This window comes from Saccoglossus kowalevskii, chromosome 14 (assembly GCF_978046115.1).
Source record: "Saccoglossus kowalevskii chromosome 14, keSacKowa6.1, whole genome shotgun sequence".
NCBI classification, from domain to species: Eukaryota; Metazoa; Hemichordata; class Enteropneusta; family Harrimaniidae; genus Saccoglossus; species Saccoglossus kowalevskii.
In genome coordinates, this window is record NC_140654.1 from 24846815 (window position 1) to 24871591 (window position 24777).

General features: G+C 36.9%; 1 protein-coding gene across 1 annotated transcript; it reads right to left on the reverse strand.

Annotated features, from left to right (window-relative positions):
- Nucleotides 1–712: 712 nt before the first annotated feature.
- LOC100377085 (solute carrier organic anion transporter family member 4C1-like) lies at nucleotides 713–14829 on the reverse strand. The gene is made up of 9 exons (XM_085507715.1): nucleotides 14094–14829; nucleotides 11938–12034; nucleotides 8479–8600; nucleotides 6336–6602; nucleotides 4202–4397; nucleotides 3478–3631; nucleotides 2562–2740; nucleotides 1721–1785; nucleotides 713–1192 (listed from the first exon to the last, which is right to left on the reverse strand). Exons 1-9 carry the CDS (start codon nucleotides 14797–14799, stop codon nucleotides 861–863), a joined length of 2118 nt encoding a protein of 705 aa, XP_085363841.1. The 5' UTR covers nucleotides 14800–14829; the 3' UTR covers nucleotides 713–860.
- Nucleotides 14830–24777: the final 9948 nt, after the last annotated feature.

The window sequence follows — 24777 nt, forward strand, 5'->3', positions numbered from 1 at the left end:
CTAAATTTGGATATAGACAAAGCCAAGAATTACGATCGTGAATCATCATAACCCCACCCCATATTAACATATCTGATAGCAACTTCCATATAAATTTTGAAAGCAACTTGAGTCACAAACTATGGCAAGTGAACCAGTTGTTTGAAATGTGCCAAGAAAGAGGGACACATACCGACGTTCCGAAAGTTCCGGAATGTCCAAGACGTTCGCAGTTTCTGGACTGCTAAACTAACGTACGCTTTACAAGTTGATGGGACTATATCAGTGATTGCTGTAATACTAGACATAGTTTGTGATATAGAAAAACATTGTAGAAGAATGGCTGTTTTAGTAATTTTCTAGGTCAACGGTTAAAGTAAATTCATCCATAATTTAAATCTACACTAAATATTTCAAACCATTACACATTTCAAATAAACACATTGGAGCTTTTCTTGAAAATCAGTCGTGTTTTTGTACATATCACCATGGCGTGAAAAACCTCATCGAGACGAATAACACCACTGATGAACTTTTGGTTTTTTATTACTTCAAAAGATCCGGTAACTTCAGCAAACATTTCTTCTGAAAAACTTCTATTTATTCTTCTTAGGATTAGAGAAATATGTGCCGGATTAAGATTTCAGCGCGTCATGCCTTGAGCTGATTTGTGAAAGTCCACTGCTTGTGTGACGGATTACTAGTGTATAACTGGACAACAAGTAACTAGCAATTATTTGGCTGAGCAAAAGTTTGAATTTAATGATATCATACTAAACGCTTACACTGTCGCATATTGGTGTAAACAGTGCCGGGTGTCGTGCGTTCTTTTGAAGTTTGTGAATTTCGCACTAAAATATTTTTAACGTACAGTTGTTGAATCAATCTGAATATTTCTGTTTGTATCCAACTCCAACTACTCCTTTGCTGTCTTCATCTACAGATGTGGGTTCTTTATAGTTATTTCCGTAAGTTGGACCTGGAATGACTTCGCTTACTACGTGGTCGTCTTCGGGAGGTTTATAACAGACGAGGGCAAATACCAAAAATAAGCATGTCAGTCCCATGAAAATCACGCCCGCTATGAAGATTTTCATGCCGAATAGGAAGTTGTCATATATCCAACAAGAGCCGGTCGTATCGCATGTTTGTTGCCATACCACGCATGCGCTGTCGATGATTGCACCAAATATGATAGGCCCAGGTACAGAACCTGTGTGGTTAATAAGGTGTGCAATATCAGACAGTGCATAATAAAATTAACATTCAATATATTATGTCTAGCAGCATCATATAGATATAGTGAAACCACGTGATCTTCAATTCATGCAAATTTTCTAAGATTGAAATCAAAACACCGAAGTTACATCGAAAAAGAATCATTTTACGTGAACGTGTGAACATTTTTATTTTAGGGAACTTTACAGATTTAACACAAACAATTAGCTTTTATTCTGTTGCTATTTAATTTGCCACTATTCGCCTCACTATAAATATCTATAATTATTGAGATTGTGTAAAGTTTGAAAAAAGTCGTCTGTGTTTACACCAGGTATCACGTTTGTTTGCTCAGTGTTATGGTAAGTACTAGAATACCGCCACTGAGTTCACGGACACCAACAAGGTACGAGGTTCATCGGTACAACCGACGATGCGAGTACTTAACACGAAAGAAAAGTTAATGCAGCACATCACATGACAATTGGAAATCGTCTTTATGCTTTGTAATATGTATACATACCGAACAATTTATTTAATATTGTTGATACACCCAAAGCATAGGAACGCTGATTATCGGCGACTGTTCTGAAAGTTTAATAAACAATAACATAATTCACGTGACATAGTTCAAATATGGGACACGAATGCAGTCATATGGCGAAATGGCTAAATGAGTTGTCGAAATGTTCAACCTCCAGAGGGCGCAATGAATCAGAGTTATACAATCGTACAAACGATAGTCCTTTTTGAGTATAACCTTTGAGTATTTTTCAGAGCAAAGTCACACGAGTAATAGAAAAATAGGTCGATTTTGCCCCGAATACTTCTTTACAACAAAATAGATTGGCTGAACGAACGCGGCACTAATCACAAAGCTGATTATTAATGATAATACCACGCGACTTTCAATACGAGACTTGCATCAGTTTTAACAATAACCCAAAATGCACATATACTTTTAAGGAGAAATAGTTCCTTTTGTACACCCCTAACGATATCTCTGAACCCTACTCCTTCCCTCCAGCGCTCCCCAATTTAATTGTATATGTCCCTCCTAAGGTCACCTATAGTTATATATATACAATTGAATTGGGGTGGGATGAGAGTTAAGATTAGGGGTTGGGTACAAAGGAAACTGTTTCCTGTAAAGTGCATTAGTTACAGCTGATGGGCTACAGCTTCATGTTGGGTTTTTACAATCGGTTATCTATCGTACTGTGTTTGTTTGTAACACTGCGCGCGCGAGTATACTTGCGGCACGCGGAATTGGCGGGTATCTGGAATGATCGTTTCAGTATTTAAAAAATATATATATATATCGAATCAAGACATGTTTGGTGTAAAAAAAAAAGTTTACTGACCTTAGAATTAGGTACTTGTAAGGTGTTAATATGCAGAACCCTAGCAGCATCACAATAAAAAATAAACATATAAATAAAGCTAGTTGCCAACATGACTGTATGCACTTTCCTGAGACAGCCTCTGTTGCGTTTGGATTGGTATTATTATCAGCAAATATACACCGACAGTCAGAGAACGTCTGAAAATGGAAATGATATAAATAATAATAGCATTACAAGTAATTTAAATACTCAGTAACATCGGGAATACCTAAACTGCATGTAATATGCAAATTGCATTCAGCGCCTTGCATTACTAAAGATCATTTTGTTGGCCGATTAGAAATGCACAACTATGGGTAAAGCAGAGGGGTTACCTGCGCACGCGCGGGAATTGAGTTCCAAGCGACGATAACAACTCCATTGTGTCAACACAGGTGGCGCTATTCAGCACAGTTGGTTTGCGGCGATCTGCGTGTCAATGTAACAACTCATGCTAAAAATGCAAAGGCTCATGGGTAGACGCTTTTTTGTAAACAATGATACACTATGGTCATCACTACACTATGGACACTATGGTCATCTGACGCATGCGCTGGTGACGACTCCCCCTTTAAGGCCTATTATATTTTTATGCCTTTAGAGATATTTTATTAATTAACCATTTTAGCATCATAAATCTTCCGGCCAAAATGTTCCATCTTTACTATCGACACAACAAACTTATTCTTTTCATTTGTATGAATATTAATAAATTGCACAATTCAAAATGAAACTAGGGGTTTCTATTTTACGGTGACATAACATTCAAGAAACATGTGTAAATGACGCTATTGTGTACTGCGCTCATTGGTTGCCTCATTGCCATTTCAATTTATAAATCATTATATACAATGAAAAGGATGGGTTTGTTGTGTCGATAGTAAGAGCATCTTACCTCTCCTTCATTTAGTGTCGTCTGGCAGCCAGCATAGCAACCATCAAAATAAACAAGATTGTTTATGCCACAAACAGGGCTATATGCACTTGAGGTTGAACAATTGCAAGGAAGATTGCATGGATGATTCAAGTTCACCTCTTCCAACTCGGTTCTGTAAATAACAATCATAATAATTTTTTTTTCTTTCTCCTTAACATTTAGTAAACTCCTTTATCCCAGTACGTACGACATCACAGCAAAGGCCGGGCGTGCCTACCTTAGTTAAACTATTTCCGTAATTATAGGACATAACTCGGAAAGGAACGTAATTTAGTCATCAAGTTGGGCGTGTATTTAACTCGGTAACTAAGGTAACGACCATAGTATTAACATAGCACAGTATGATAGACAGACACACAGAAAGGAAGGAAGACAGACATACTGTAAAATGACTAATTTTCACTGGGTTTAAATTTCACTGATTTAACATTTCAGACATATTCGGTGGGTTTTAAATTCACTGTTTTATCATTTAGATAATGTGTTCTATGCTCAATTTTACATATTCACTGGGTTTTAATTTAGCGCATTTTCCAGTCAGCGAAATAAGCAAAAATAAAACCCAGTGAATAATTAACCCTTTTACAGTAGATAAAGAAACTGACTATCATTGAGACATTTGATCATATAATAAAGGAACTTGTACTGAGAGTTGAATGAATATCAAATGAAGATCACTTACATGGGGTCATATGAAACAAACACACCGGCTATGTCAGGTTGCGGGCAATGGATGAGAAATATCGGAAGGCCGCACAGTGTGAACACGCCAATGAAAATACAGAACCGCAACGTCCCTTTAACTCCTAGGTTGAACCGCTGTATAATCCAGCCTCCAAGAACTGTGCCTACTACAGCACTAGGCAGTGCAGTGATTCCTGGAAAAAAGAAACAATGCACTTCATTACATTCCGTTCCTTTGTGTTTCGCTGTCTAAGCTTGTATGACCTTGGTACGTCTCCAACAGTACTAGTATTGTGAATATAGACTAATAGAAAATATGGATAAATTTGAGTTTTCTTTATATAATTTCGCTGGATATTGCATCTTGGTAAAAATAATGTTTTGGCTGCAAAAATGTATTTGTTCACTTCAATACTAAAAACACGAGATTACAATTGTCTGTATGTATGTATAGGTACATCCTGAACGCATGTGTATTTTCAGTTTCTCAGTATTTCATTCAAGGAATCCTACTATGTGTGCCGCCATACCATAATAATGTTATCAAGATGCTTTATCGAAAACAATTGTTTTAACGCACTGAATAATATTTAAAGTTATTCACGTTGCCCATTTGATTAATAGTAGAAGCTGCCAAATATACGTGTCACACACAGTCAGCTGACGCACACGTGCTAATAAAATAAATACGATATTTACTATAGGGGGGCCGCCATCTTGAATGACGTATAAAACTAAATAACAGACAAGTTATGAAACGCGTTTTTCAGATTTCTACAAATCAGGACAAAAATACCAATTTTTCAACTAATTCGTCGTTTTTATGGGGAAAAATCCCTTGCATACGAACACCTAATTGCGCGAAGAACCTAGAACACTAAGCCGGGGTATTTGAAACTAAAATTTGACATTCCAGCTTAGCAGCCAATCAGCGACGGCCTTACAGTTAGATAACAATTTCGGTTTCAAATACCCCAGGAAAGTGTTCTAAGTTCTTCGTGTAATTAGGTGTTCGTATGCAAGGGATTTTCTAAACAAAAACGACGAATTAGGCCGAATTTTATTATCGGTTGGCTTAATATAACCCCAACGGACCGTATTTGTATGAAAGATTTGTATTTTTGTCCTGATTTGTAGGAATCTGAAAAACGCGTTTCACAACTTGTTTCTTATTTAGTTTTATGCGTCATTCAAGATGGCGGCCCCCATATAGTAAATATCGTATTTATTTTATTATCACGTGTACGCCAGCTGACTGTGGTGTAACACTACACCAAATGTTGCACAATAAGTAAAGCTTATAACTAACCAGGTATTTTTGTTTTATCTCCTGCTCCAATCACCTGAAATATACATTGTCTAGATATCTTGCCACTCTGTATGAGTGTATACCCTATATTAGATACACCATCTTAAACATGGTTCATGAAAAATTTCGATGTTTTTTGGTCATCACGTGAATCAATTAAAAGTTAGCACGTCATGGTTTTCTATTTTCTTGTATAAAAAGAGGTGAATATTTTTCAAAAACAATTATAATAATAAATGATTTGGGAAAAACGCGTGAGCATCAATTAAGCAAAACAAAAATTGACCATCATATTTTTATGGGCCAAAGCAGTGTGGTGGAACGAAAATAGCTGATCTCCAGAATCACAAGAAAACAAGCAATATCAACTTACGTTATATACCACAGCAGCCCGGGCGATAACCACACGCTAACCACACACTGACCAGACACTGACCACACACTAACCACACGATCACCCACGTTAACCACACACTAACCATACGCTAACCACACGCTAACCACACACTGACCACACACTGACCAGACACTGACCACACACTAACCACACACTAACCACACGATAACCCACGTTAACCACACACTAACCACACACTAACCAAACGCTAACCACACGCTAACCACACACTAACCACACGATAACCCAAGCTAACCACACACTAACCGCACGCTAACCACACACTAACCACACACTAACCACACGCTAACCAAACACTAACCACACACTGACCACACGATAACCCACGCTAACCACACACTAACCACACGATAACCACACACTAACCACACGATAATCCACGCTAACCTCACGCTAAAAACTCACCTACAAGAGCCGCACCCTGTGTTGATGTCAACGAAAACTGGTTTTCCAAAAATTTCGGCATAAATGGTGCAGCACCAGACAGCAAGAGATTCTGCGAACACTGGGCAGCGCACACGAACATAAATGCCGGATTTGTGAGTAGTATCTTTGTTGAGGGCCACAGATCTTGAGCGTCCTTGCCAAACTCTGGCCGCATTTTCATAATATTATCAGACTGATCACTATGGTGGGCTGTTTCTCTTCTTTCTTTTTCAATTTCTTTCTTGACTAATAATAAAATAACAGACATATTACGAACATAAACACATTACGAACATAAATACATTACAAACATGTAGTTGATCTGTAGTTGACTACATGGACATGCGTAAGTTGAATTTGTCGCAAACAAAAATATAACTGCAAAGATGCAATATATCATTTTAATATTGTTGTTTGATATAATGTAAACCTTGGTCTTAAAACATACAACCTAATATTCAATGAAACAATGCTTTATTATTGCTGTTGTATGGAAAACAACAATTATTTCCAATGGGTATTACAAATAATGTTAAAATGTGTTTTCGTCCATATTGCATCTTTAAAGTAGGGATAAGACATGTTGCAGCTTGCAAAACAACTGTGATAATAAGAGAGTAAGGACATTCGGCAACAGCTCAATTCAAACAAGTCGGTTTTGTTGTTGTTTGATTTGTCCATATTCATGATTCCCTGAGAAGATAAACAACCTAGAAGAACACCGTCGGATTATCTTACAGGAAGGATTCTTTATACCACACCTAAATTTTACTTTAATGTTTACATATTTAGTCACTTACAGAGAGTGCAGTATAATTACAAATAAATTATTCAATCTGTTTTCCTGCCGCTGTTTTAAATTTTCATTCGCACTTTGCAAACATCGTGCCCAGAACAATCAGAAAACATAACAAGGAAATCTCAAGATAGATATCTTTATTACGTTTGATGCAAATATACATAAAATGTAGCTGATCTTCAGAAACAAATATTTCTTAACTTGCCAAATGGGAATTGCTTACAGAATTGATTTAAAAGACTCGCTTATGTTCATAATATGTAGTTGATTTCTAATTATCACAATCTCACCATTTTATGATATATATAAATAGTACCTCACATATTTACAGAAAGGGAGTATAACTGCAAATATGCAATATATCATTTTGATATTGTTGTTTGATATTGCATGTTAATGATTTATGATATACTGAAAATCTTCTTAAGACAAAGTAACTAATGGTCGATTTAACAATGCAATTTTTTTTGCTTTTTGTACGGAAGATGACAATTTTTAAAATGCGAATTAAACAGAGATATTTAAAATGTGTTTTCGTTCTTAGTGTACTTTTTTAAAGTATCGATGTGTTTAATATGCACGTCAACTAACACCTGTTAATATAAATTTAAATAGAAATAATATACCAAACCGTAAATCAGTGAAAGAGTGACACATAGTTTTGTGTCTCTACCCATTTGTATATTTACGTGTGAATAAGACGTATCGTTTCGAGAAGTTCTGCATGCAATTTGCTTATCAGATAAGGTTCCTCGATTTGTTAACGTTTATATGGAACGGCAACTGACAAAGTACCCTGTATGACGCTCAAGATATTTATGTCTAAATTGTCTACTTTTATACATATAATTATTTAATCAATTTTCGTTAAGAAGACTTAAAACGTGATCTTCTAGAGTCAATTTCGTTACTTAATGATGTGATATATAGGAAAGCTTATATTATTTGATACGGCTGATGAAATTGTTGCGGATGAAATTAAGATTTATTGTACACTAAACATGTTGTTTTTTGCAGCACACTGCATTGCATTGGTTTAATGGGTACATGAAAATCCCTAACACGCGTGTAGTGATTATGTTGTATCATCAATCAGCGATGATGCTTATTAGAAGATGTTACTGTTTTTTTATATGAATATTAGGTTGTGTGCTGCAAAACATATAAAATATTAAATATCAGTATTAAACATGACATATTCATGTCCATTCTACATCGTTAATTATAGGATTCCCATCACATACCCAACTTAGTGGGAGCAGCTCTGACAGCAATCAAACCGAAGTCGTCATTTGAACTATCCCAATTAAATAACATTCTTACCTGGAAGTTCAGGTGGGTATGCCCCGATTGGTATTGAAACCAACCACGCGAGTATCCATGACAACAGAAATCCCAGCCACCATGCACCAACCCACGCTGGATCATCCGGAGTTATGGTAACACTAGATGAACAAAAACAAAGTGTCATTTAATATGTATGATCACGTATTAGATAAACGGTTAATCTGAACAGTGTCAGTACAGTGTTGTTAATTCGTATACTGCGATAATGGTGTCAGTCGAATGGAGATACTAGCATAAACTCATGTCGATGACTAATCCTATAGTCTAGCCGGATACGCCCGCACACTTAAAATAGTGTTGGTTTTATCTCGCCCACGGCGTGAGTACAACGGAAACAGGGCCTTTACTTAAAAGCATTGTTTCCACCAAAATTGTTTTGCAAAATTAATGTTCAACAATATCTTTCTTATGTTTGTTCTTCCTTGCGTTTTTACATAGAAAACAGAGACGTTACTAGCATGCATTGTTTTTAAACATCTTAAAATGATTTGAGTGTTTGTTGTTGTTGTCACTACTACTACTTTGCATAAACATTGCAATTCAATGGTAGATCATTTATAAAAATTATTAGGAAACATCTGTTCAAATGGGCTTACTCCAATAAGAACAACAGATGTATTAGGCAGGTTGTTATTTACATAAATGTGTTGAACGCTCCGACTCTGATACCAAATATTGACAATTTGCAATTATATATGGTATCAAATGTTTTTGACATCTAGCAGAATGGTTTTGGATGTTTTGACACAACGGATTTCCACAGACATGTGTACGGCCATATTTATAACTATACAATTGCATATTGCAAAGCACGGTTTAAAATCCCACTAATAAGTATACATATATATAACACTGGAACAAGGCAGCATTTACACATTCATACGTGCCATTTTTGAAAAGAGACTCATGAATACTTGCATTTTATGGCTTTTATTCACATAAAGGTGTAGATTCTCGGAGAGCTCAAATTATATTACTGATGTTTTTATATTCACACAGTAATGGCTAAACACTGTTAACATTTCAGAGCTTTATCGCAAGTAGAACATATTAAAATAGCCCAACACTAAGGTATGCGTGTATGTTGACATTATCTTCGTGTTGTTTTCTGCTGTAAGTTGATGAAGGGTGTCAAAACTTAAATATCTTCCAAAGTTTTTGTTCATTCAATTTGAATTATTCACATTGCATTGTGTGTTTTGCGAGGAAAGACCATCCACGTTGTTTACATTGTGTGTTTTTGAGCTCTTTTAGTAAGTCCTACTTATGGTACAGCTGTGGAATTTTTAAAGACAGTCCAAGGCTATCGTCATATAAAAATGCAAAAAACCTTTTTAGGGCTGCGAGTAACCACGCATCTAAACCTTAAGAAGACAATTCTGAATTATTTTTATGGAATTATAAATCTGATAAAAAATTATCTGACTATTTTGTAGTAGATAAAATGAAATCAGCCATTAAAACAATTTTCCGACTATAAGTAAGAAGTTCATCTGCTACGTTTTCGGCCGGGTCCAGACATACTGAGAGGCACGTGGAAGTTGAACTATGGCCAGTTTATTGATATTTGTCATATATATGACGGCGGTCTGATAATCAATCTATGTCAAGTACCATGACGTTGACCATGACCAGACACATGTTTGTTTAGGGTCACAGGTTGTGTTTAATGCCAAAGGCGCAAATTCCTATCCACTATCTTATAATATAAAAAAGAAGGTCATGCCAGAAGCTTTTTGTGCAACGTGATGCTAATATTCAGAACTAGGATGTTCATTCTTTTCTCAATTGTTTCCAATTTTTTTACTTGAACAAATTATTGTGGTTTTTATAGTTATGAGATCAATTTTGTGTTTTGTCATAATGTTTGAATGCAATGTATTCTTTTGTGTCCGCAATTTGTCCGCGTACGCAAATTCCCGTTTTGAATGTCTATTTCAGAAGTCACTAAAAATATATCGTAGACAAAAAGATGTATACCAATTGAGTTGAAGCTTTGATTTGGTAAAAAATCACTTGATATCGAATGTAATTTAGTCTTTTCTGATTTTGAATGGGTAAATTGCACAAGTGGTGAATATAGCGCATATTAACACAGAAACCATATTGCATATCCAGACCATCTTTCTAACATAATGACATTATGAATATTTAATGGCACGGTCGAATACAGACACCAGGGATCCTCCAAAGCCGTGAGTGATTTAACTTCGGCCAGTGTAGATATATCATTCTCGGTAAATCTGTGGCACACTCACCCAGGGTAGGGTTCGACCCTTTCTTGATATTTAATCCGAGGTAAGATTTGAATTCTGGTCTACCGATCACAATGTCTGCCACAAAAACTATGATACCAGTGTCCGTTGGTAACACATTACTATTAAGATTAATGCGTTGTGTCATGCACGTATTTACTAATTTTTCAACCATTGCAACAACGCCCATAGTTAACATGTGTTGACGTGGATAATTTGAATAATAGATAATGTATATCATAGTGAGAATTGACCGGTTGCCATGGGCACTTATCAGATTTGGTTTAAATGCTATTCTGGTCTATTGATTGACCCTGTGCGAATCTATTTAATAAACGGCTATTGTTATATGTAATCTTGAAATATAATCGGAAGGTGACCTCCCGAGGTCGCCGTTGATACATACAAACTAACACGCTCGGTCAGCATGTCAGTTTGACAATTCTAACTATGATGTCATGTGCTATTAATAATGTTAACGGGAATGACTGTGAATAATTTAATCATGAGAAGATGTTACGTCATTACAATGTAATTGGCTAGTACAACTAGCGAAGGGTGGGGTTTATGTCAAAGACTTCAATTGATTCACTCATATATGTTTTCGCTGAGTAAGTTGATTAGAGAAAGAGTTAGCGGCGGGTGTGCTTGGGGCACAGACGGTACAGAGCAGACGGTAGGCCTAACCAATTGACTTGTGTGTAGATATTGAAAATAACGAGCAGTATCCTGGGTGACATCAGCACGACATCTCGGACGCCAAACAACACACATTGTGTTTGACGAAACTGTTCATATTAACTTTACTTTCCAATAACAAATTTGGTAGCAGGCTGAGTCGAACGATATACGGCTGTCAATGTCAGATATATACAATAATATATGAAGTTTGTTATGAAGTATCAAGGGTAATTGTAATCGAAGTGTAGTCACCTGAGTGATTCTATTGGAGCAAATATGTACACACAGATGTCCCATTTCTAGGTTGAGATACAATTTGTTCGAGTAATAAACACACATGAATAAATTAAAAAATAAACAAGCTATACACCAGACATCATATTAGAAGGTGTCGCACTTATACTGCGTGGATTACAAAGCGATAAAGTAGGTATTGTTTTCACACGCGCAACGTGATCAATATGATGTCAGGAGCATGTGGAAGTTTTTTTTTTCTCACCTGTCAGCATTCTTGATATCAGTCCAAATCGACAGGAACACTGCGCCCAGAATGAATCCGGTAACTGGTCCAAGTACAGCAAATGCATGAGTCACCCCTGCAACAAAAACAAATGCAGCGTATTATGTTCTACAGTCTGCTGTCAATGTTCTTCTTCTGTTATTTTACTGGTCTGCAGCTTTGAACGTCTTCCAATCAGCACTTTAATTGGTGACTGATTCTAATTAAACTAAGCAATAGCAATAACCAGCACACCCTGCCAAAAGCGGGTATACAGTATCACAAGATACTGCACAATTCCTACATGTATGAGGGTAATTGTGCAATATTGTGCTATTATAGTATATAAGCATTATTTTCTCTTATTTTTGGGGGATAGTAATAATAACACGATCAAAAAGGGGGAAGCAAAATTAAATTGCAACGGCGCGTTCTTGACATGTCTGGATTACAATATAGTTGCATCAAGAACAAGCATTTTGTCCAGAGATTTTGATAGGTTAAAATAATCGTTGCCGAATAGCAACGTACGCACAACTACATCGCACAGACATGACAAATTTGTCAGCGGCAGCTGCTTACGTAACATATGCTATTTTGCATATTTATGTTAATGAATACCTTTCTTCGCGTATAAACATTGAAGCAATGTATGGTCACGTGACTACTGGCTCAGAGTCAAGGTATCGTCATTTAATTTGTATTGAGCACTAGGTCATCATTGGAGTCATGTGAATTGTGCATAAGGCGGTTTAATAGTCGGTTCAGTAAATATATGCCACCGTGACCTTAGTGGCGTGACTGGAAAACTGCCACATGATTAAAACAGGTGACACGCTCTTCCTCTTGATTGTGTTGTGTTTTTGCGATTATATTGCACTCTTGCAGTAGTTTGGTATTGTCGGCTTTACTGAAATCAAAATAAATCGTCATACCTCATGATAGAAATACTCTTAACTAACTGTTTAACCACAACATTGTCTGTATAAGTTATGTGTCAATAACCGTCAGATCGGGGTTCAAAGTTCACATCCTCAATGCAACTTTTTTTATTAAATACATACAGTCACAACTATCAATACGGTTACTCGCATGCAGAGCAATACTTTGGAGCAAAATACTCGAAATCAAGGACACAAATGTGCGATTTGTACATTTCTGAATACAATATACAGCCATAACTCCGTTTTTGTTCATCGAAATCTTCTATGTAAACCTGTTGAACGCAATTTTCAAGGTAGGGTATGAGAAAAGATATTCAAAATAAACTGTGTTTTAAACTTACTGTTTTCAACATATAATTTTTATTTTATTATCTAAATACGAGTTTCTAAAAAATGAGTCATCTCTTTCTTTTCATAATGTTTTACCTGAGTGAGTACAGGACACAATATTGGAACTTATATATAATATTTTAAAAATAAGAGGAATATTTTGACCACATTCTTTCATTATGTAGACATACACAATTTATATTTACTTTAATTTCATAAAGTTATTATGGGTATTAGTATAGGGCATATTATTAAAACCGAAATTAAATATATTTAAATATACTGGTGCAACTTGTTGGCACGTTGTTTCATTGGGATATTGTTTTATATGACCTGGTCTCAGTAGATTGTGCACAATTAAACCTGAAATACTGTGTGTGTGTTTTTTATGATATGTAGTTAAATTTAAAGATTTTTTTCACTATCTTAATATAACAAAAAATTTTCCTCTTTCTGTTTATATAGTATTTGTTCACAAAGTCGTTTATAAATCACAGGTTTTTTCCTTGAACGAGTTCAAAAAAATTCTGTTTTATGTTAAAGGAGAAAATAAGGCTAAGAACATTATATTCCCAAATGAAAGAGCTCGGAAAATACAAGATAATGCAATTTACAGGGTTTTTTATATCACTTTTCCTTCAATTTCTAGATATTCAACTTTTCGTCAGTTTATGTAGTCCACCATCTTGATTCTTCAGCAAAGGATCATGGGTAAAGTATGACATCATAACCACTGCTGTTAGAAATTGGGAAAATGATTTATGAGGAACTTGAAACTATTCTCTGAATTTATCATAAACGTTATTTTTTCCACATTCGTCGTTTGGGTATACAATGCATACAGCCGCTCCCCCCCCCCCCATAAATATGGGCTGTACTCACCTACGTACCAACCGGAGTCCCTGGTGCTGACATGCTCATCAACGAACGCAAGGCCCAAGTTGTATATTGGCGATGCACCAATGGCGACAATCACTTGTGCTATAACGAAGACCCAGAAGTAATAAGACAGGCTTGTCCACTCGTCGTCGCATATCTCTACAAACGTCGAGTTGTCGTCAGACAAGTCGCAGATCGGTTCGTACATTTGGCTCACCTCGTATCCGTAGTCCCCTGTAGTGAAATGTGGCAAAGTCCAGATAAAGAATCCGAAACCCATTATAATTGCACCTACACTGAGCCATCTGGGTTTGTTCCGCATGGCTCCAAAATAAGACACGATAGGAGCGGCGATCAAGCCTGTTATATCGTACGTGCTGAGGATCAACCCCGTTGCGGTACTGGACAGTTGGAATCGCGTCTCGATTGAAGTCAAACTAACGAACGCAAATCCGCTAACCGCCATGCCCTGTACAAACATCAATAACGACACTGCCAAGGCAAGCCCAGGAGCAGTGTTAAATCTCTGCAACCATTTTGGTCTTATGGAAAACCAGCCACAAAGAAACGGTTCGGCTTCTTCTTCATATTCTACATTTGGGATACTGTTCGTAGAACGGGAGTCATCATCATCATCTGCATCTGCATCCAACGCCGGGTTATTCATCCCCTCGAGTATCACGCCATTCGTATGTACTTCCGTTGTCATGGTTTATGATTATTAATAAATATTTCAGCTTTCTGTAAATATCGAGTATTTCGCGTTATCTGAAAAAAAAACGAGTTGAAAATCAAGCTATATTTAATATTATTCGAATGAATACTGTAAATGTATTAATTTTTCATTGGGTTATAATTTTTAATCAGCTGAATTAATCTACGTGAACATGTAAAATAACATTGGTTTTACAGTATATTGGTGAAAGGTCAGGAATTACACGGGTTGTTTATTTAAAACCAGCAGGTAAGTAAACATGACGAGTTCCGTATGTATTTTTCAAATCGGTTTGCGTCGCTATCTTGCTTTACAGAATCGTGTGTGTTAGCATGACGACTACCCTTTTCAGCGTCACCGTCAACTTTTGTAATTTTTCTTATGATCTGTGGGAATTATGTCAATTTAGACTATAATTGTTAAAATATTTATTTAAAGAAATACAAAAATTGTTTTGAATTAACCGCCCTATAGTTCACAGTTAGATTACAGAAATAGCGTGACCCATCTCGGTACACAACGTATCAAAGTGCACTTCGTTAATAATAGTTAGTTTTTGTTCATGTTGGGTCGAACAGTGTGTAGTCATGAAGTTTGATGTTTAATTTGTTCCCTTTTTTCAGTATTTAAATATTCTCAAATAAATATATATTTTCGTACTTTTTCCGTCAAACCAAAAGTCAATTGTTTTTGATGATTCATCAGTCGTTCCTTAGGTCAATAATGTGTGACGTCATTGCCCGCTGACGGTACATAGTCCCTTCACATATGAATAAATATTAAGATAAGCTATACTTATACATAGCGGCGCTAAAAATCGTGATTTTCAATCAATTGGACCAACTTTTAATTCATTTCTAGACACAGAACCACCTATAATCAGGTTGCATTCTTCGATTTGGTGAATTTCGAACTCCCCAATATTGTGCCCGTGAATGAGTCTAATCCGAGTGTTCATATGGCAAGTACCCAAATATGATTTCCGGTATTATAAAACTGAAATACGCCATAATGTCATCGATTTGTTTCTGTAAACCACAGTTAAACACTTACCAACCAGCCGGGTCGATCTGAGCGACGTTGTCTCTCGTAAATCGGTAAATATCTTGGCGTAAGTTCGAATGTTTTTAAGGTCTTGTACGCACCGTGGTAGTCTCTTCCTTTTTACAGACTGTATGCAGCTCTATTATATATTAACCACGTGTTCGTATCTTTTATGACGTATTTGTGCATTTACTGATAATTATCTATCACGGTCTTTTTCGTTTCTAGATTAAAAAACCACGTGACCATATCATCACGATTTTAGCTACTGATTCTACAGGTGGTTACTTAACTGCGTTTGTACCAAAGAGGGCGTGATTGATATTTGATGATATCGGGGGGGGGCTCTCCTGAAAATCATCTGGAAACGAGATAAGTTGTGTATTCTTTATTATTGCAATGGGTCTGCCTGCAATGTGGATGTGATTTTCAGATTTACAATGTCAATTGGTTTTCAAATTCATTCACTGACAAATGCGTTAATAATAATAATAATAATAATAATAATAATAATAATAATAAAAATAAAAATAAAAATAAAAATAAAAATAATAATAATAATAATAATAATAATAATAATAATAATAATAATAATAATAATGTACGCTAAAAACGCAAAGGCTCGTGGGTAGACACAACGACACGTTTTAAGTACTAGTATGATATAATTAACTGTTTGATTTTTAAAACTAGAGAAGTGTAATTTTTCAACTTTCTCCTCAATTTGGAGAAAATAATTCACTTCACAGGTCCTATAGTTTGACGCCTTTAATGGCGTCATAATAAATTGGTGCTACAAGAATTCATGTATTATCAAATAATACAAGGATTACGTCAAAATCGCCAAAATTATATATATTAATCTTTGCGCTATTGATATTTGTAAACACGTCAACATGTCATATGATTTATACGACTTTAAATCATCTATTGTTAGTGCAATAATGTTTCTCACTGCCGTGAATTGACCGGTCAAGTCAGATAGCTCATTCGTAAATAATTGAATACGACTGTTAGCATATACTCATTATAGTGTGTGGTCTCCACGATATGGGGACAAATTTATGGGCTGCCGCATTGGTGTGTTGGTTGCCTGGCAACAGTAGATAAGTAGATAAGAAGCCCGATGTTCGTTCCAGGTGAGGAATTACGAATTTTAAATAACTAACGTACGTATTCTGTTGTGAACACTTTTATCGACGGTTACTCGTTGGGTATAGCAAGAGGGTCTTCTGACCGGTCACTGGTAGCATAGTGGTTGTCGCATCACACTCATGATCGGTAGACCCAAGTCCAAATCCTACCTTAGGCTGAACATCAAATAGGTCGACCCCTACCCTGGGTGAGTGTGCCACAGACTCAATGGGAAGACCAATTCCACTGGCCGAGATTCATACACTAACGAATGCGACTTTGGGGGAACCTTGGTTAAGGTCCGCAGGTGCTTGTGTTCGACCGAGCCTGGTTGACGCCAGGATAGCGCATTAAATTGCCATTTGATAGGGAGATGGCCACACAGCCCTGCCATGTAGTCCCAAATATGAATATGACTTCTGTGGCGAAAATGCAACATGTGTCAGCACTAGCACTTGCAAATTTCACATACAAAAAAAAAACTTCAGGAGAGACAATAGTGACATTCAATGTCCGGAACTGTCACCTGGTACAAAAAACAATTTAAAAAAATAGAGTCTTCTCTGTTCTAGAAACACAGTTGATAACAACCCCGACACGTGATATTGCTAGTTTAAACGATCATTGGAACGAATACTGTTTAACGGTTCTAGAATATTTTATTCGATCATCTTTAAAGTAAATTATGCATTTACTTTTGGGTTTTGAAAAAAAAATAGCAACCATGGCCTTGGCATCGGCAAGGACACTTAATACCAAGATACCGTCTCGAGGATTGAAATCTGAATGGCAATGACGCTGATATGAACTATTGTTATGTACGGTCGTGAACTTGAAGGTTGAGATTACAAGTTTATTAACACATTCGAAATATGCTGCTATACGGAAACAATCTGGATTTACATAGAAACAGATAGCCGCAAGTGATGCGATATTAATTAGGCGTAGATTTAGCGGACAGCATATGCGCGGAATCGCCGCCGTCCGAGAGCTACTATACGCTACTTTGGGTACACCGCAACGACATGTTAGCCTTGAACAAGATATGGTGATGGCTATTGTAAAAGGGCGAAGACCTAAAGGAAGACAAAAAGGATAGATGGTTTCACGTGGTTGTGGTTTAAGAGATATTTATAATTCAGAAAACGTAATGGCGGTTGAAAACCGTCCGACCAAATCACAACGTCAACCGTGACGTACAAGATTACGCTCGGAGACAATTTATCTCTAACACGCACAAAATCCAAGAAAATATTAATTACATTTTTAGAAGAACGAATTTTGAAATTTGATGGATTGTGTTGTCGAAAAGTGTTACAAAGCAGTTGATAGAAAAATTTCTTCATTTTATGACCCCACGCAAAGAACAATAATACAATAACTGTGTTTTTCGATTTTCTACATCTCAATACATAAACAGTGGTACCTAAACTCGTATAGTGTGTGCATACTAATAATTGCCACAAGTTTCACATTGTGCAGGAAAAGTGTTTCGGACTTGTTACACCCACCAATAGACTTGCGTAGTATACGACACAGTGAAATATGAAACACAACATTCCGACGATGTTTGTACATGTTCTATTCTATATAGTGTTACTGATACTAGCAATGTGGTTGTGTGGTCATGAGCGCTTCGCCGCTAGAGGGCGCAACGAAATACTAGTAGTTTTGGAAAAATGAATTCGATTTACACCACAGTTATTACAGAACTTTAATGCGTTTAAATCAACCAAGTTCAAAGTAGTATAGTATGTTTTGCTCCTGTATTAGTCGTTTAAGCGTTTGGTACATCTTGCATTTTCAGGGTATGATATTCCTCCTTACTAACTTGTTCTCGACAGCGGGACATACGGGTATCCTACTGTAACAATGAAGAACGAAATAATGGTGATTATATTATCGCCGAAATCATGTTTATTTCAAATCACAATATCCGTAAACAATGTAAAGTAACAAATTTGTCATTATCTGAAATTTAAATGTATGATGGTACCGCACGGTAAAGTAAATTAGGCACTCTCGTTTTTCACCAGTGGGTTCAAAGTTTTACGGAGCTTTCCCCAGCGTGAGAACTTAGCCCAATACACTAATACTTTCACGTTGCAAGTTAGAAAGTGTGGCGTCAGTAAAGAATTGGGAATGAAGCTTTTTTCGCATTTGTGACTGTGTGTACATAAATGAAACCATTATTTTCTTACTAGAGTTCTTCGAGTATTTTCACACAGGAACGGGTACAGAATATTCGGTTGAATGACGGGGTGGCTTTACAATGACGTCATTATCCCATTGCGTTGTGAGTGTGTGCAATGATGAGTAAGAAAGGTATTTGGTTGGACGCACCCGATTGACTCACTTTAATGTTTAAATAATTTTTTTATCAGTATAAATAGTATCACGTACAAAATTAACATGACTCGTAGACTTACTTATATATACACTTAGCAACACATAGAATTTATTAACAGGTCACCACCATATACTATCACACGTACAATCGATGGTTGGACAAGGGAATGTAGTTTAATTAAAAAAAGATTCACATATATTTAAAATTTCATGGTTCTGTTCGAGGATTCCAAGGTTCGCATGTACGCGACGAAGCCATTGGCAAAAGTGTAACATGGCGTAGCACATTCGTTAGAGTATTAATACACTGTCTCACATCACGCTTGTGAAATTGTCTGTGCTTTGTTTTCTCTGTATTCAGCCTTTTCTCTACGTTCAGTTGACTGATATTGTCTGTGTTTCGATTTCTTTTGTCACATCTCGACACCACACGATGTCCAAGCGTGAATGTATTTAGTGAAGTTTCTATTATTTAAATTTTATCTTTTCGGGTAGGTTCTGCGTCGCCATGACAGCGCGAGACATCACCATCCGATTCACTGTCACTGTACCACATAGACCACGACGTGATCAACTCGAGTTCTCCGTCAGATGTCAAAAATTTCTCAATGTGTGCCAAATCAGACAGTTTATTTTGTCTGATTTCATCCTCTTCGTCGCTGGAGAAGTGGCCTGAATCACCGACATCAGCCAAACTTTGGCACCAGTTGTAAAGGGCGCACCCAGTTTCTGTATCGTCGAAGTTCAGGGCTTTACAGCAATTGCGGTCGAGTAGCTTTTCGTCATCACTTGCCGGGTCTAATGGTGTGACGTCAGTCAAAGTGCTGTTCAAAGTAATATTCTTCCCCACTGAAAATGGTGTGACGTTTGTTAAAGTACTGGATGCAGAGACAATTCGTCCTCTGATTGGCGTGATGTTAGTCAGTGTGCTGTTTAAAGATGTATCACTTCCTTCCGTAAATGGTGTGACATTAGTAAATGTGCTGTTTAATGAGACATTGCTCCCCTCTGTCAATCTTGTGACGTTCGTCAAAGTGCTGTTCAAAGTAACATTCCTCCCCACTGAAAGTGGTGTGACGTTTGTTAAAGTACTGGATGCGGAAACAATTCGTCCCCTGATTGGCGCGATGCTAGTCAGTGTACTGTTTAAAGATACGTCATTCCCTTCCGAAAATGGTGTGAAATTTGTCAATGTGCTGTTCAAGGAGACGTCACTTCCCTCTGTAAATCGCGTGACGTTAGTCAACGTGCTGGATGAAGAGACAACTCGGCCTCTAATTGGTGTGATGTCAGTGACTTTGCTGTTTAAAATCTGTGTTGCGTTAGTGCTGTTCATAGACACAACTTTCCCCCCTGTGTTAGGTGTTGACAGTATATGGCCCTGCATCCCGGTTACGAATGGAGAGACTGGTGGTGCATCAGAATGAATGGAATGTGACTCAAGCCTCGCGATATCTTTCACTGGAATGTCCTCTGGTGCGATTCTGAAAAATACAAGTTTTTTTATTTTTGTTATGATATATAAATCTGAGACTTTTGTGTGACGTAAATTACCATGACAATTATCTGATCATTGCGCTAATCTTTTCTTAGCTCCATGATGTGATGGAATGAGTTTCCTCAATGGCATTATAAATGAAGCGTGGTAATGGGTCTCATATTTACGCAGTTAAAATGCTGACTTTTACAGAGATTAGATAACTTTGTAACCTCGATAATATCCTAGGAGTGGGTAAATGGCAAAACCCGTGTTCCCGCGAAAGCCGGGATACCGGGTCGAGGAAATAAACAAGGGACTTGTGACCCTTGAAGACGCCCTCTCGTGACACCGGTGATGATTGTCACCGGTCTTGTTTATTTCGCAATAACTAGGCTTTCGCAATTTATGCAAGTCTACCTCGATGTACACGTATACATCTAGTATAATCAAGTTGACGGAGATCAGATTTTACACAATACACGTGTACCACTTGGCAGGCTGAATGGGTAAATGATACACCGTATATGGAGTTACCCTATTTAAAATTCACCAATTTGCTCTAAGAACGCTTTCTGAATCTGAAAGGATTCCCGCCTCACAGTTAATGGTCTGAGCAGAAAGATGAATTCGTTCTCATTGTGTATGCAATGATATAGTGAGTTTTTTTTTTTTTTTGATACGCGTAGAACGTTTATCAACAAGCTTACGAAAATACAATCAGTGATTTATCAAATGAAAATGACCAGGATTTGTTCACGTACAATATTCATGGTGGGTGTCTTGTATACAGGATTCTAACAACTGCTCATTCTAACTCAATCTAATTAACTTCACATAGAAGCTACCATGTATAGTGGGTCTAACCATGGAGCTCTTTTAGCTCGCTGATCTAACCATCTTAAATTATATAATAGTTTAATATAATTTAAAATTCGATACAAAAAATATCGAGTTGGCGTAACATTACTAGTCATACAAACCTCATGCATTCTTGTTATCCGAATACAAGCGGAGACTGAAAAGATCGTTACTGACGGTATAGACTATTACATAACTCTTAAATTAGAAACGGTATTCCAATCCAAAATAGATGTACACTTTACATACTTTGATGTAAACACGGTTGTAAATGAAAACAATTGTTGAATGAGGATCTCGACCAATTCTGCTTCTATCTGAAAATATCTTCGTCCGCTTCCACTCTCTATAATAGAATTATTCGCAGTGCACAGAGTAAACATGTACACAGAATTGCACCTACCTTATGTTTCTGTGAGGACATTTCATCAGCAGACCAATCATCGAGTGTTTGGATACATCCTGGCCCATGACTGCCTTGTAACGTTATGTGCCCAACAATCGTGTAAAGATTCAGGCTATTATCTCACTATCGTCAACTGGTTTTCTAAGTGCCGTGTTGGTAGCTACGCTAGTGCGTCCAAGCAAATTTTAACTGGCATTGTGTGATCGACAACACAACCGACGTGAATTAGGTAACAATGCATTGTCTATACGCATTGTTTGAAAACAATACATATTATCTGACATACAACATAAACGTTGGTCTCACGTTTTTATGAGAGGTGTCAGTGATTAACGGGCTGATAAGTGATAGTAACACTAAATTAAAGACGCCCATCTATGTTATTTAGTGGATACAGAACAACGAAATATCATAGATTCACTTGGTCATAGAAACAATTTTAGCCAAACACACCTAGTTCCGACACGAAAAATCAAAGACTCTAAAACTTACAGATTTAGTTCATGTTTCCAGTTTTTCTTACAACTTTACTAGTGGTGGGTTTGAAACACACACCTTGCATGTCAACAATAGTGGGGATTCATTGAACGGTGTGAATATCAAGAACAAAGCAGTCTCATTACGGCTTCTGTAACCACGATTGTGGTCATATTAAGAGTGTTGTCAGTGTTACACCTTACTGCAAGTCACACTTTAGGTGAATACGTGTTGAAACGGTTGTGGTCGACCATTTTGTCATTATTGTCGATAACTATGTTAGCTGAATAGATTAGTAAGCAAATAACACCGAATAAACGGCAAGGTAAAGACTATGTCTAATTATAGTAAATACGTACTGCGTGCGTGACTCGAACCGGCGCTCGCGTACGGCACCAAATCGCCTAGCTTCACGCCACTACACGTCTTCCCCTCGGCCACCGGGCATCCCCATAAAGGATGCTTAATAACCGAGCTTATTACGTGCAGAGAACACGAAACCCGTCCACGCGATACGCGCCACACAGCATGGCCAGAATGCGGCAAAGGCCTTCAGATCTGGCTGTACTCGCCAAGACCAACTCAAAACTCTCTTTATTCATTTTCAAAACATTATATATGTAGAATCTTTATTAACTGATACATGGCCATCGGCCAAAACAGTAAATACAAAATATTTAAATTATTTACAATATTTCAGCGGCTTCCCTCCTAAGTTTCATAGCATTAAATACAAACGCAGCTAAACGCTGTAGAAGTACATCATTTTGAGTTTTCAGTAATTCGATAAATTTATTTACAGTTGGTGGGGTGCAGTAGTAGTGTGGGATATAGAGACATCTAATGTGGTTATAAAAATTACAAACTAATAAAAAATGGAACTCGTTTTCAATTGAATTCGTATTGCAAAGCTCGCACGTACGTTGATCTCTTTCAAGATGACCTCTGTCTTTTTCAATTCGTAAACAATGTGATGAGCATCGTAGCCGAGATAGTGATTGCATATGGGTACGAATATGAACAGAAAACAAATATCTTTCTGGTTCTATGGTAGTTTTAAATTGGCAGTAAGTACACAAGTCAACCTGCCATACCAAAGAAAGATACTGTTTGAATCGTCCCACAAATGTATTTATAAAAACATTAACATTTCCAACTTCTTGTGCAAGCCAAGCATCATTCATATTACAAATGGAAAGTAAATTTTGGATGTCACTGATCCAGGTGTATTTTGTTCTGGTTTCCGACCATTCGATATTGTATAGCATATTGTAACATTTCTTGGGGTACCTTGAATTTGGCATGGAAATTAATTTTGCCCAATATTTAATGCAGCGTTTTGCTGAGTACAGATAGATAGGATATCTCCCACATTCTCCTAGAATACTACTATTTGGTGATCTATTTGAAACACCAAGAAACATTCTGCAGGCAAGATATTGAACATTTACACTCTCTAAAACCCCAGATTTCCGCCCCATACGTTAGTATTGGTAATATCATTGTATCAAAGACCTTAAAATAGGTTATGTAGGATAGAGGGCGTAAGCAATTCAAAGCTTTAAATGAACAAAATAAAGTTTTTTTCGCTTGTTACGCCAATAGTTTTGTTGCCATTGACCAGTGTAGTCTACAGGAGAACATAATACCAAGATATTTGTAGTATGAGACGGTGTGGACCTCCATCCCTCCATAAACCCACTTTTCGTTCCTTGATAAATGTCCCCCGCCCTTGAAAACAATAATTTTGGTCTTTTCCAAGTTTACAGACATACTCCATCGCTCACAATACAATTCTAGTTTATCTAATAACCTCTGGAGTCCGACAACTGAATCTGATACAATTGCAACGTCATCCGCAAATAGAAGACAGAATAATTCAATTAAATCAGGAGATAATTGAACACCGTGGTGCTCCGAATTATTCAGCTCATTACATAATTCATTGATAAAGAAGGAGAACAGAAATGGGCTTAACATACAACCCTGGCGAACACCCATAGGACACTGAAAGTATTCAGTATATCCGGTTAAATTTGTGACACATGATTTAACATTTGCATAGATATTATGTAATACCTTAAACATCTTTCCATTTACTCCACCTTTAAGTAGGACATACCAAAGACGTTGTCTCTCTACATTATCAAATGCTTTGGAGAAATCCACGAAAGCGCAGTATAATTTTCCCCGTTTTTTGTTATATATTTTTGAACAATTGCCT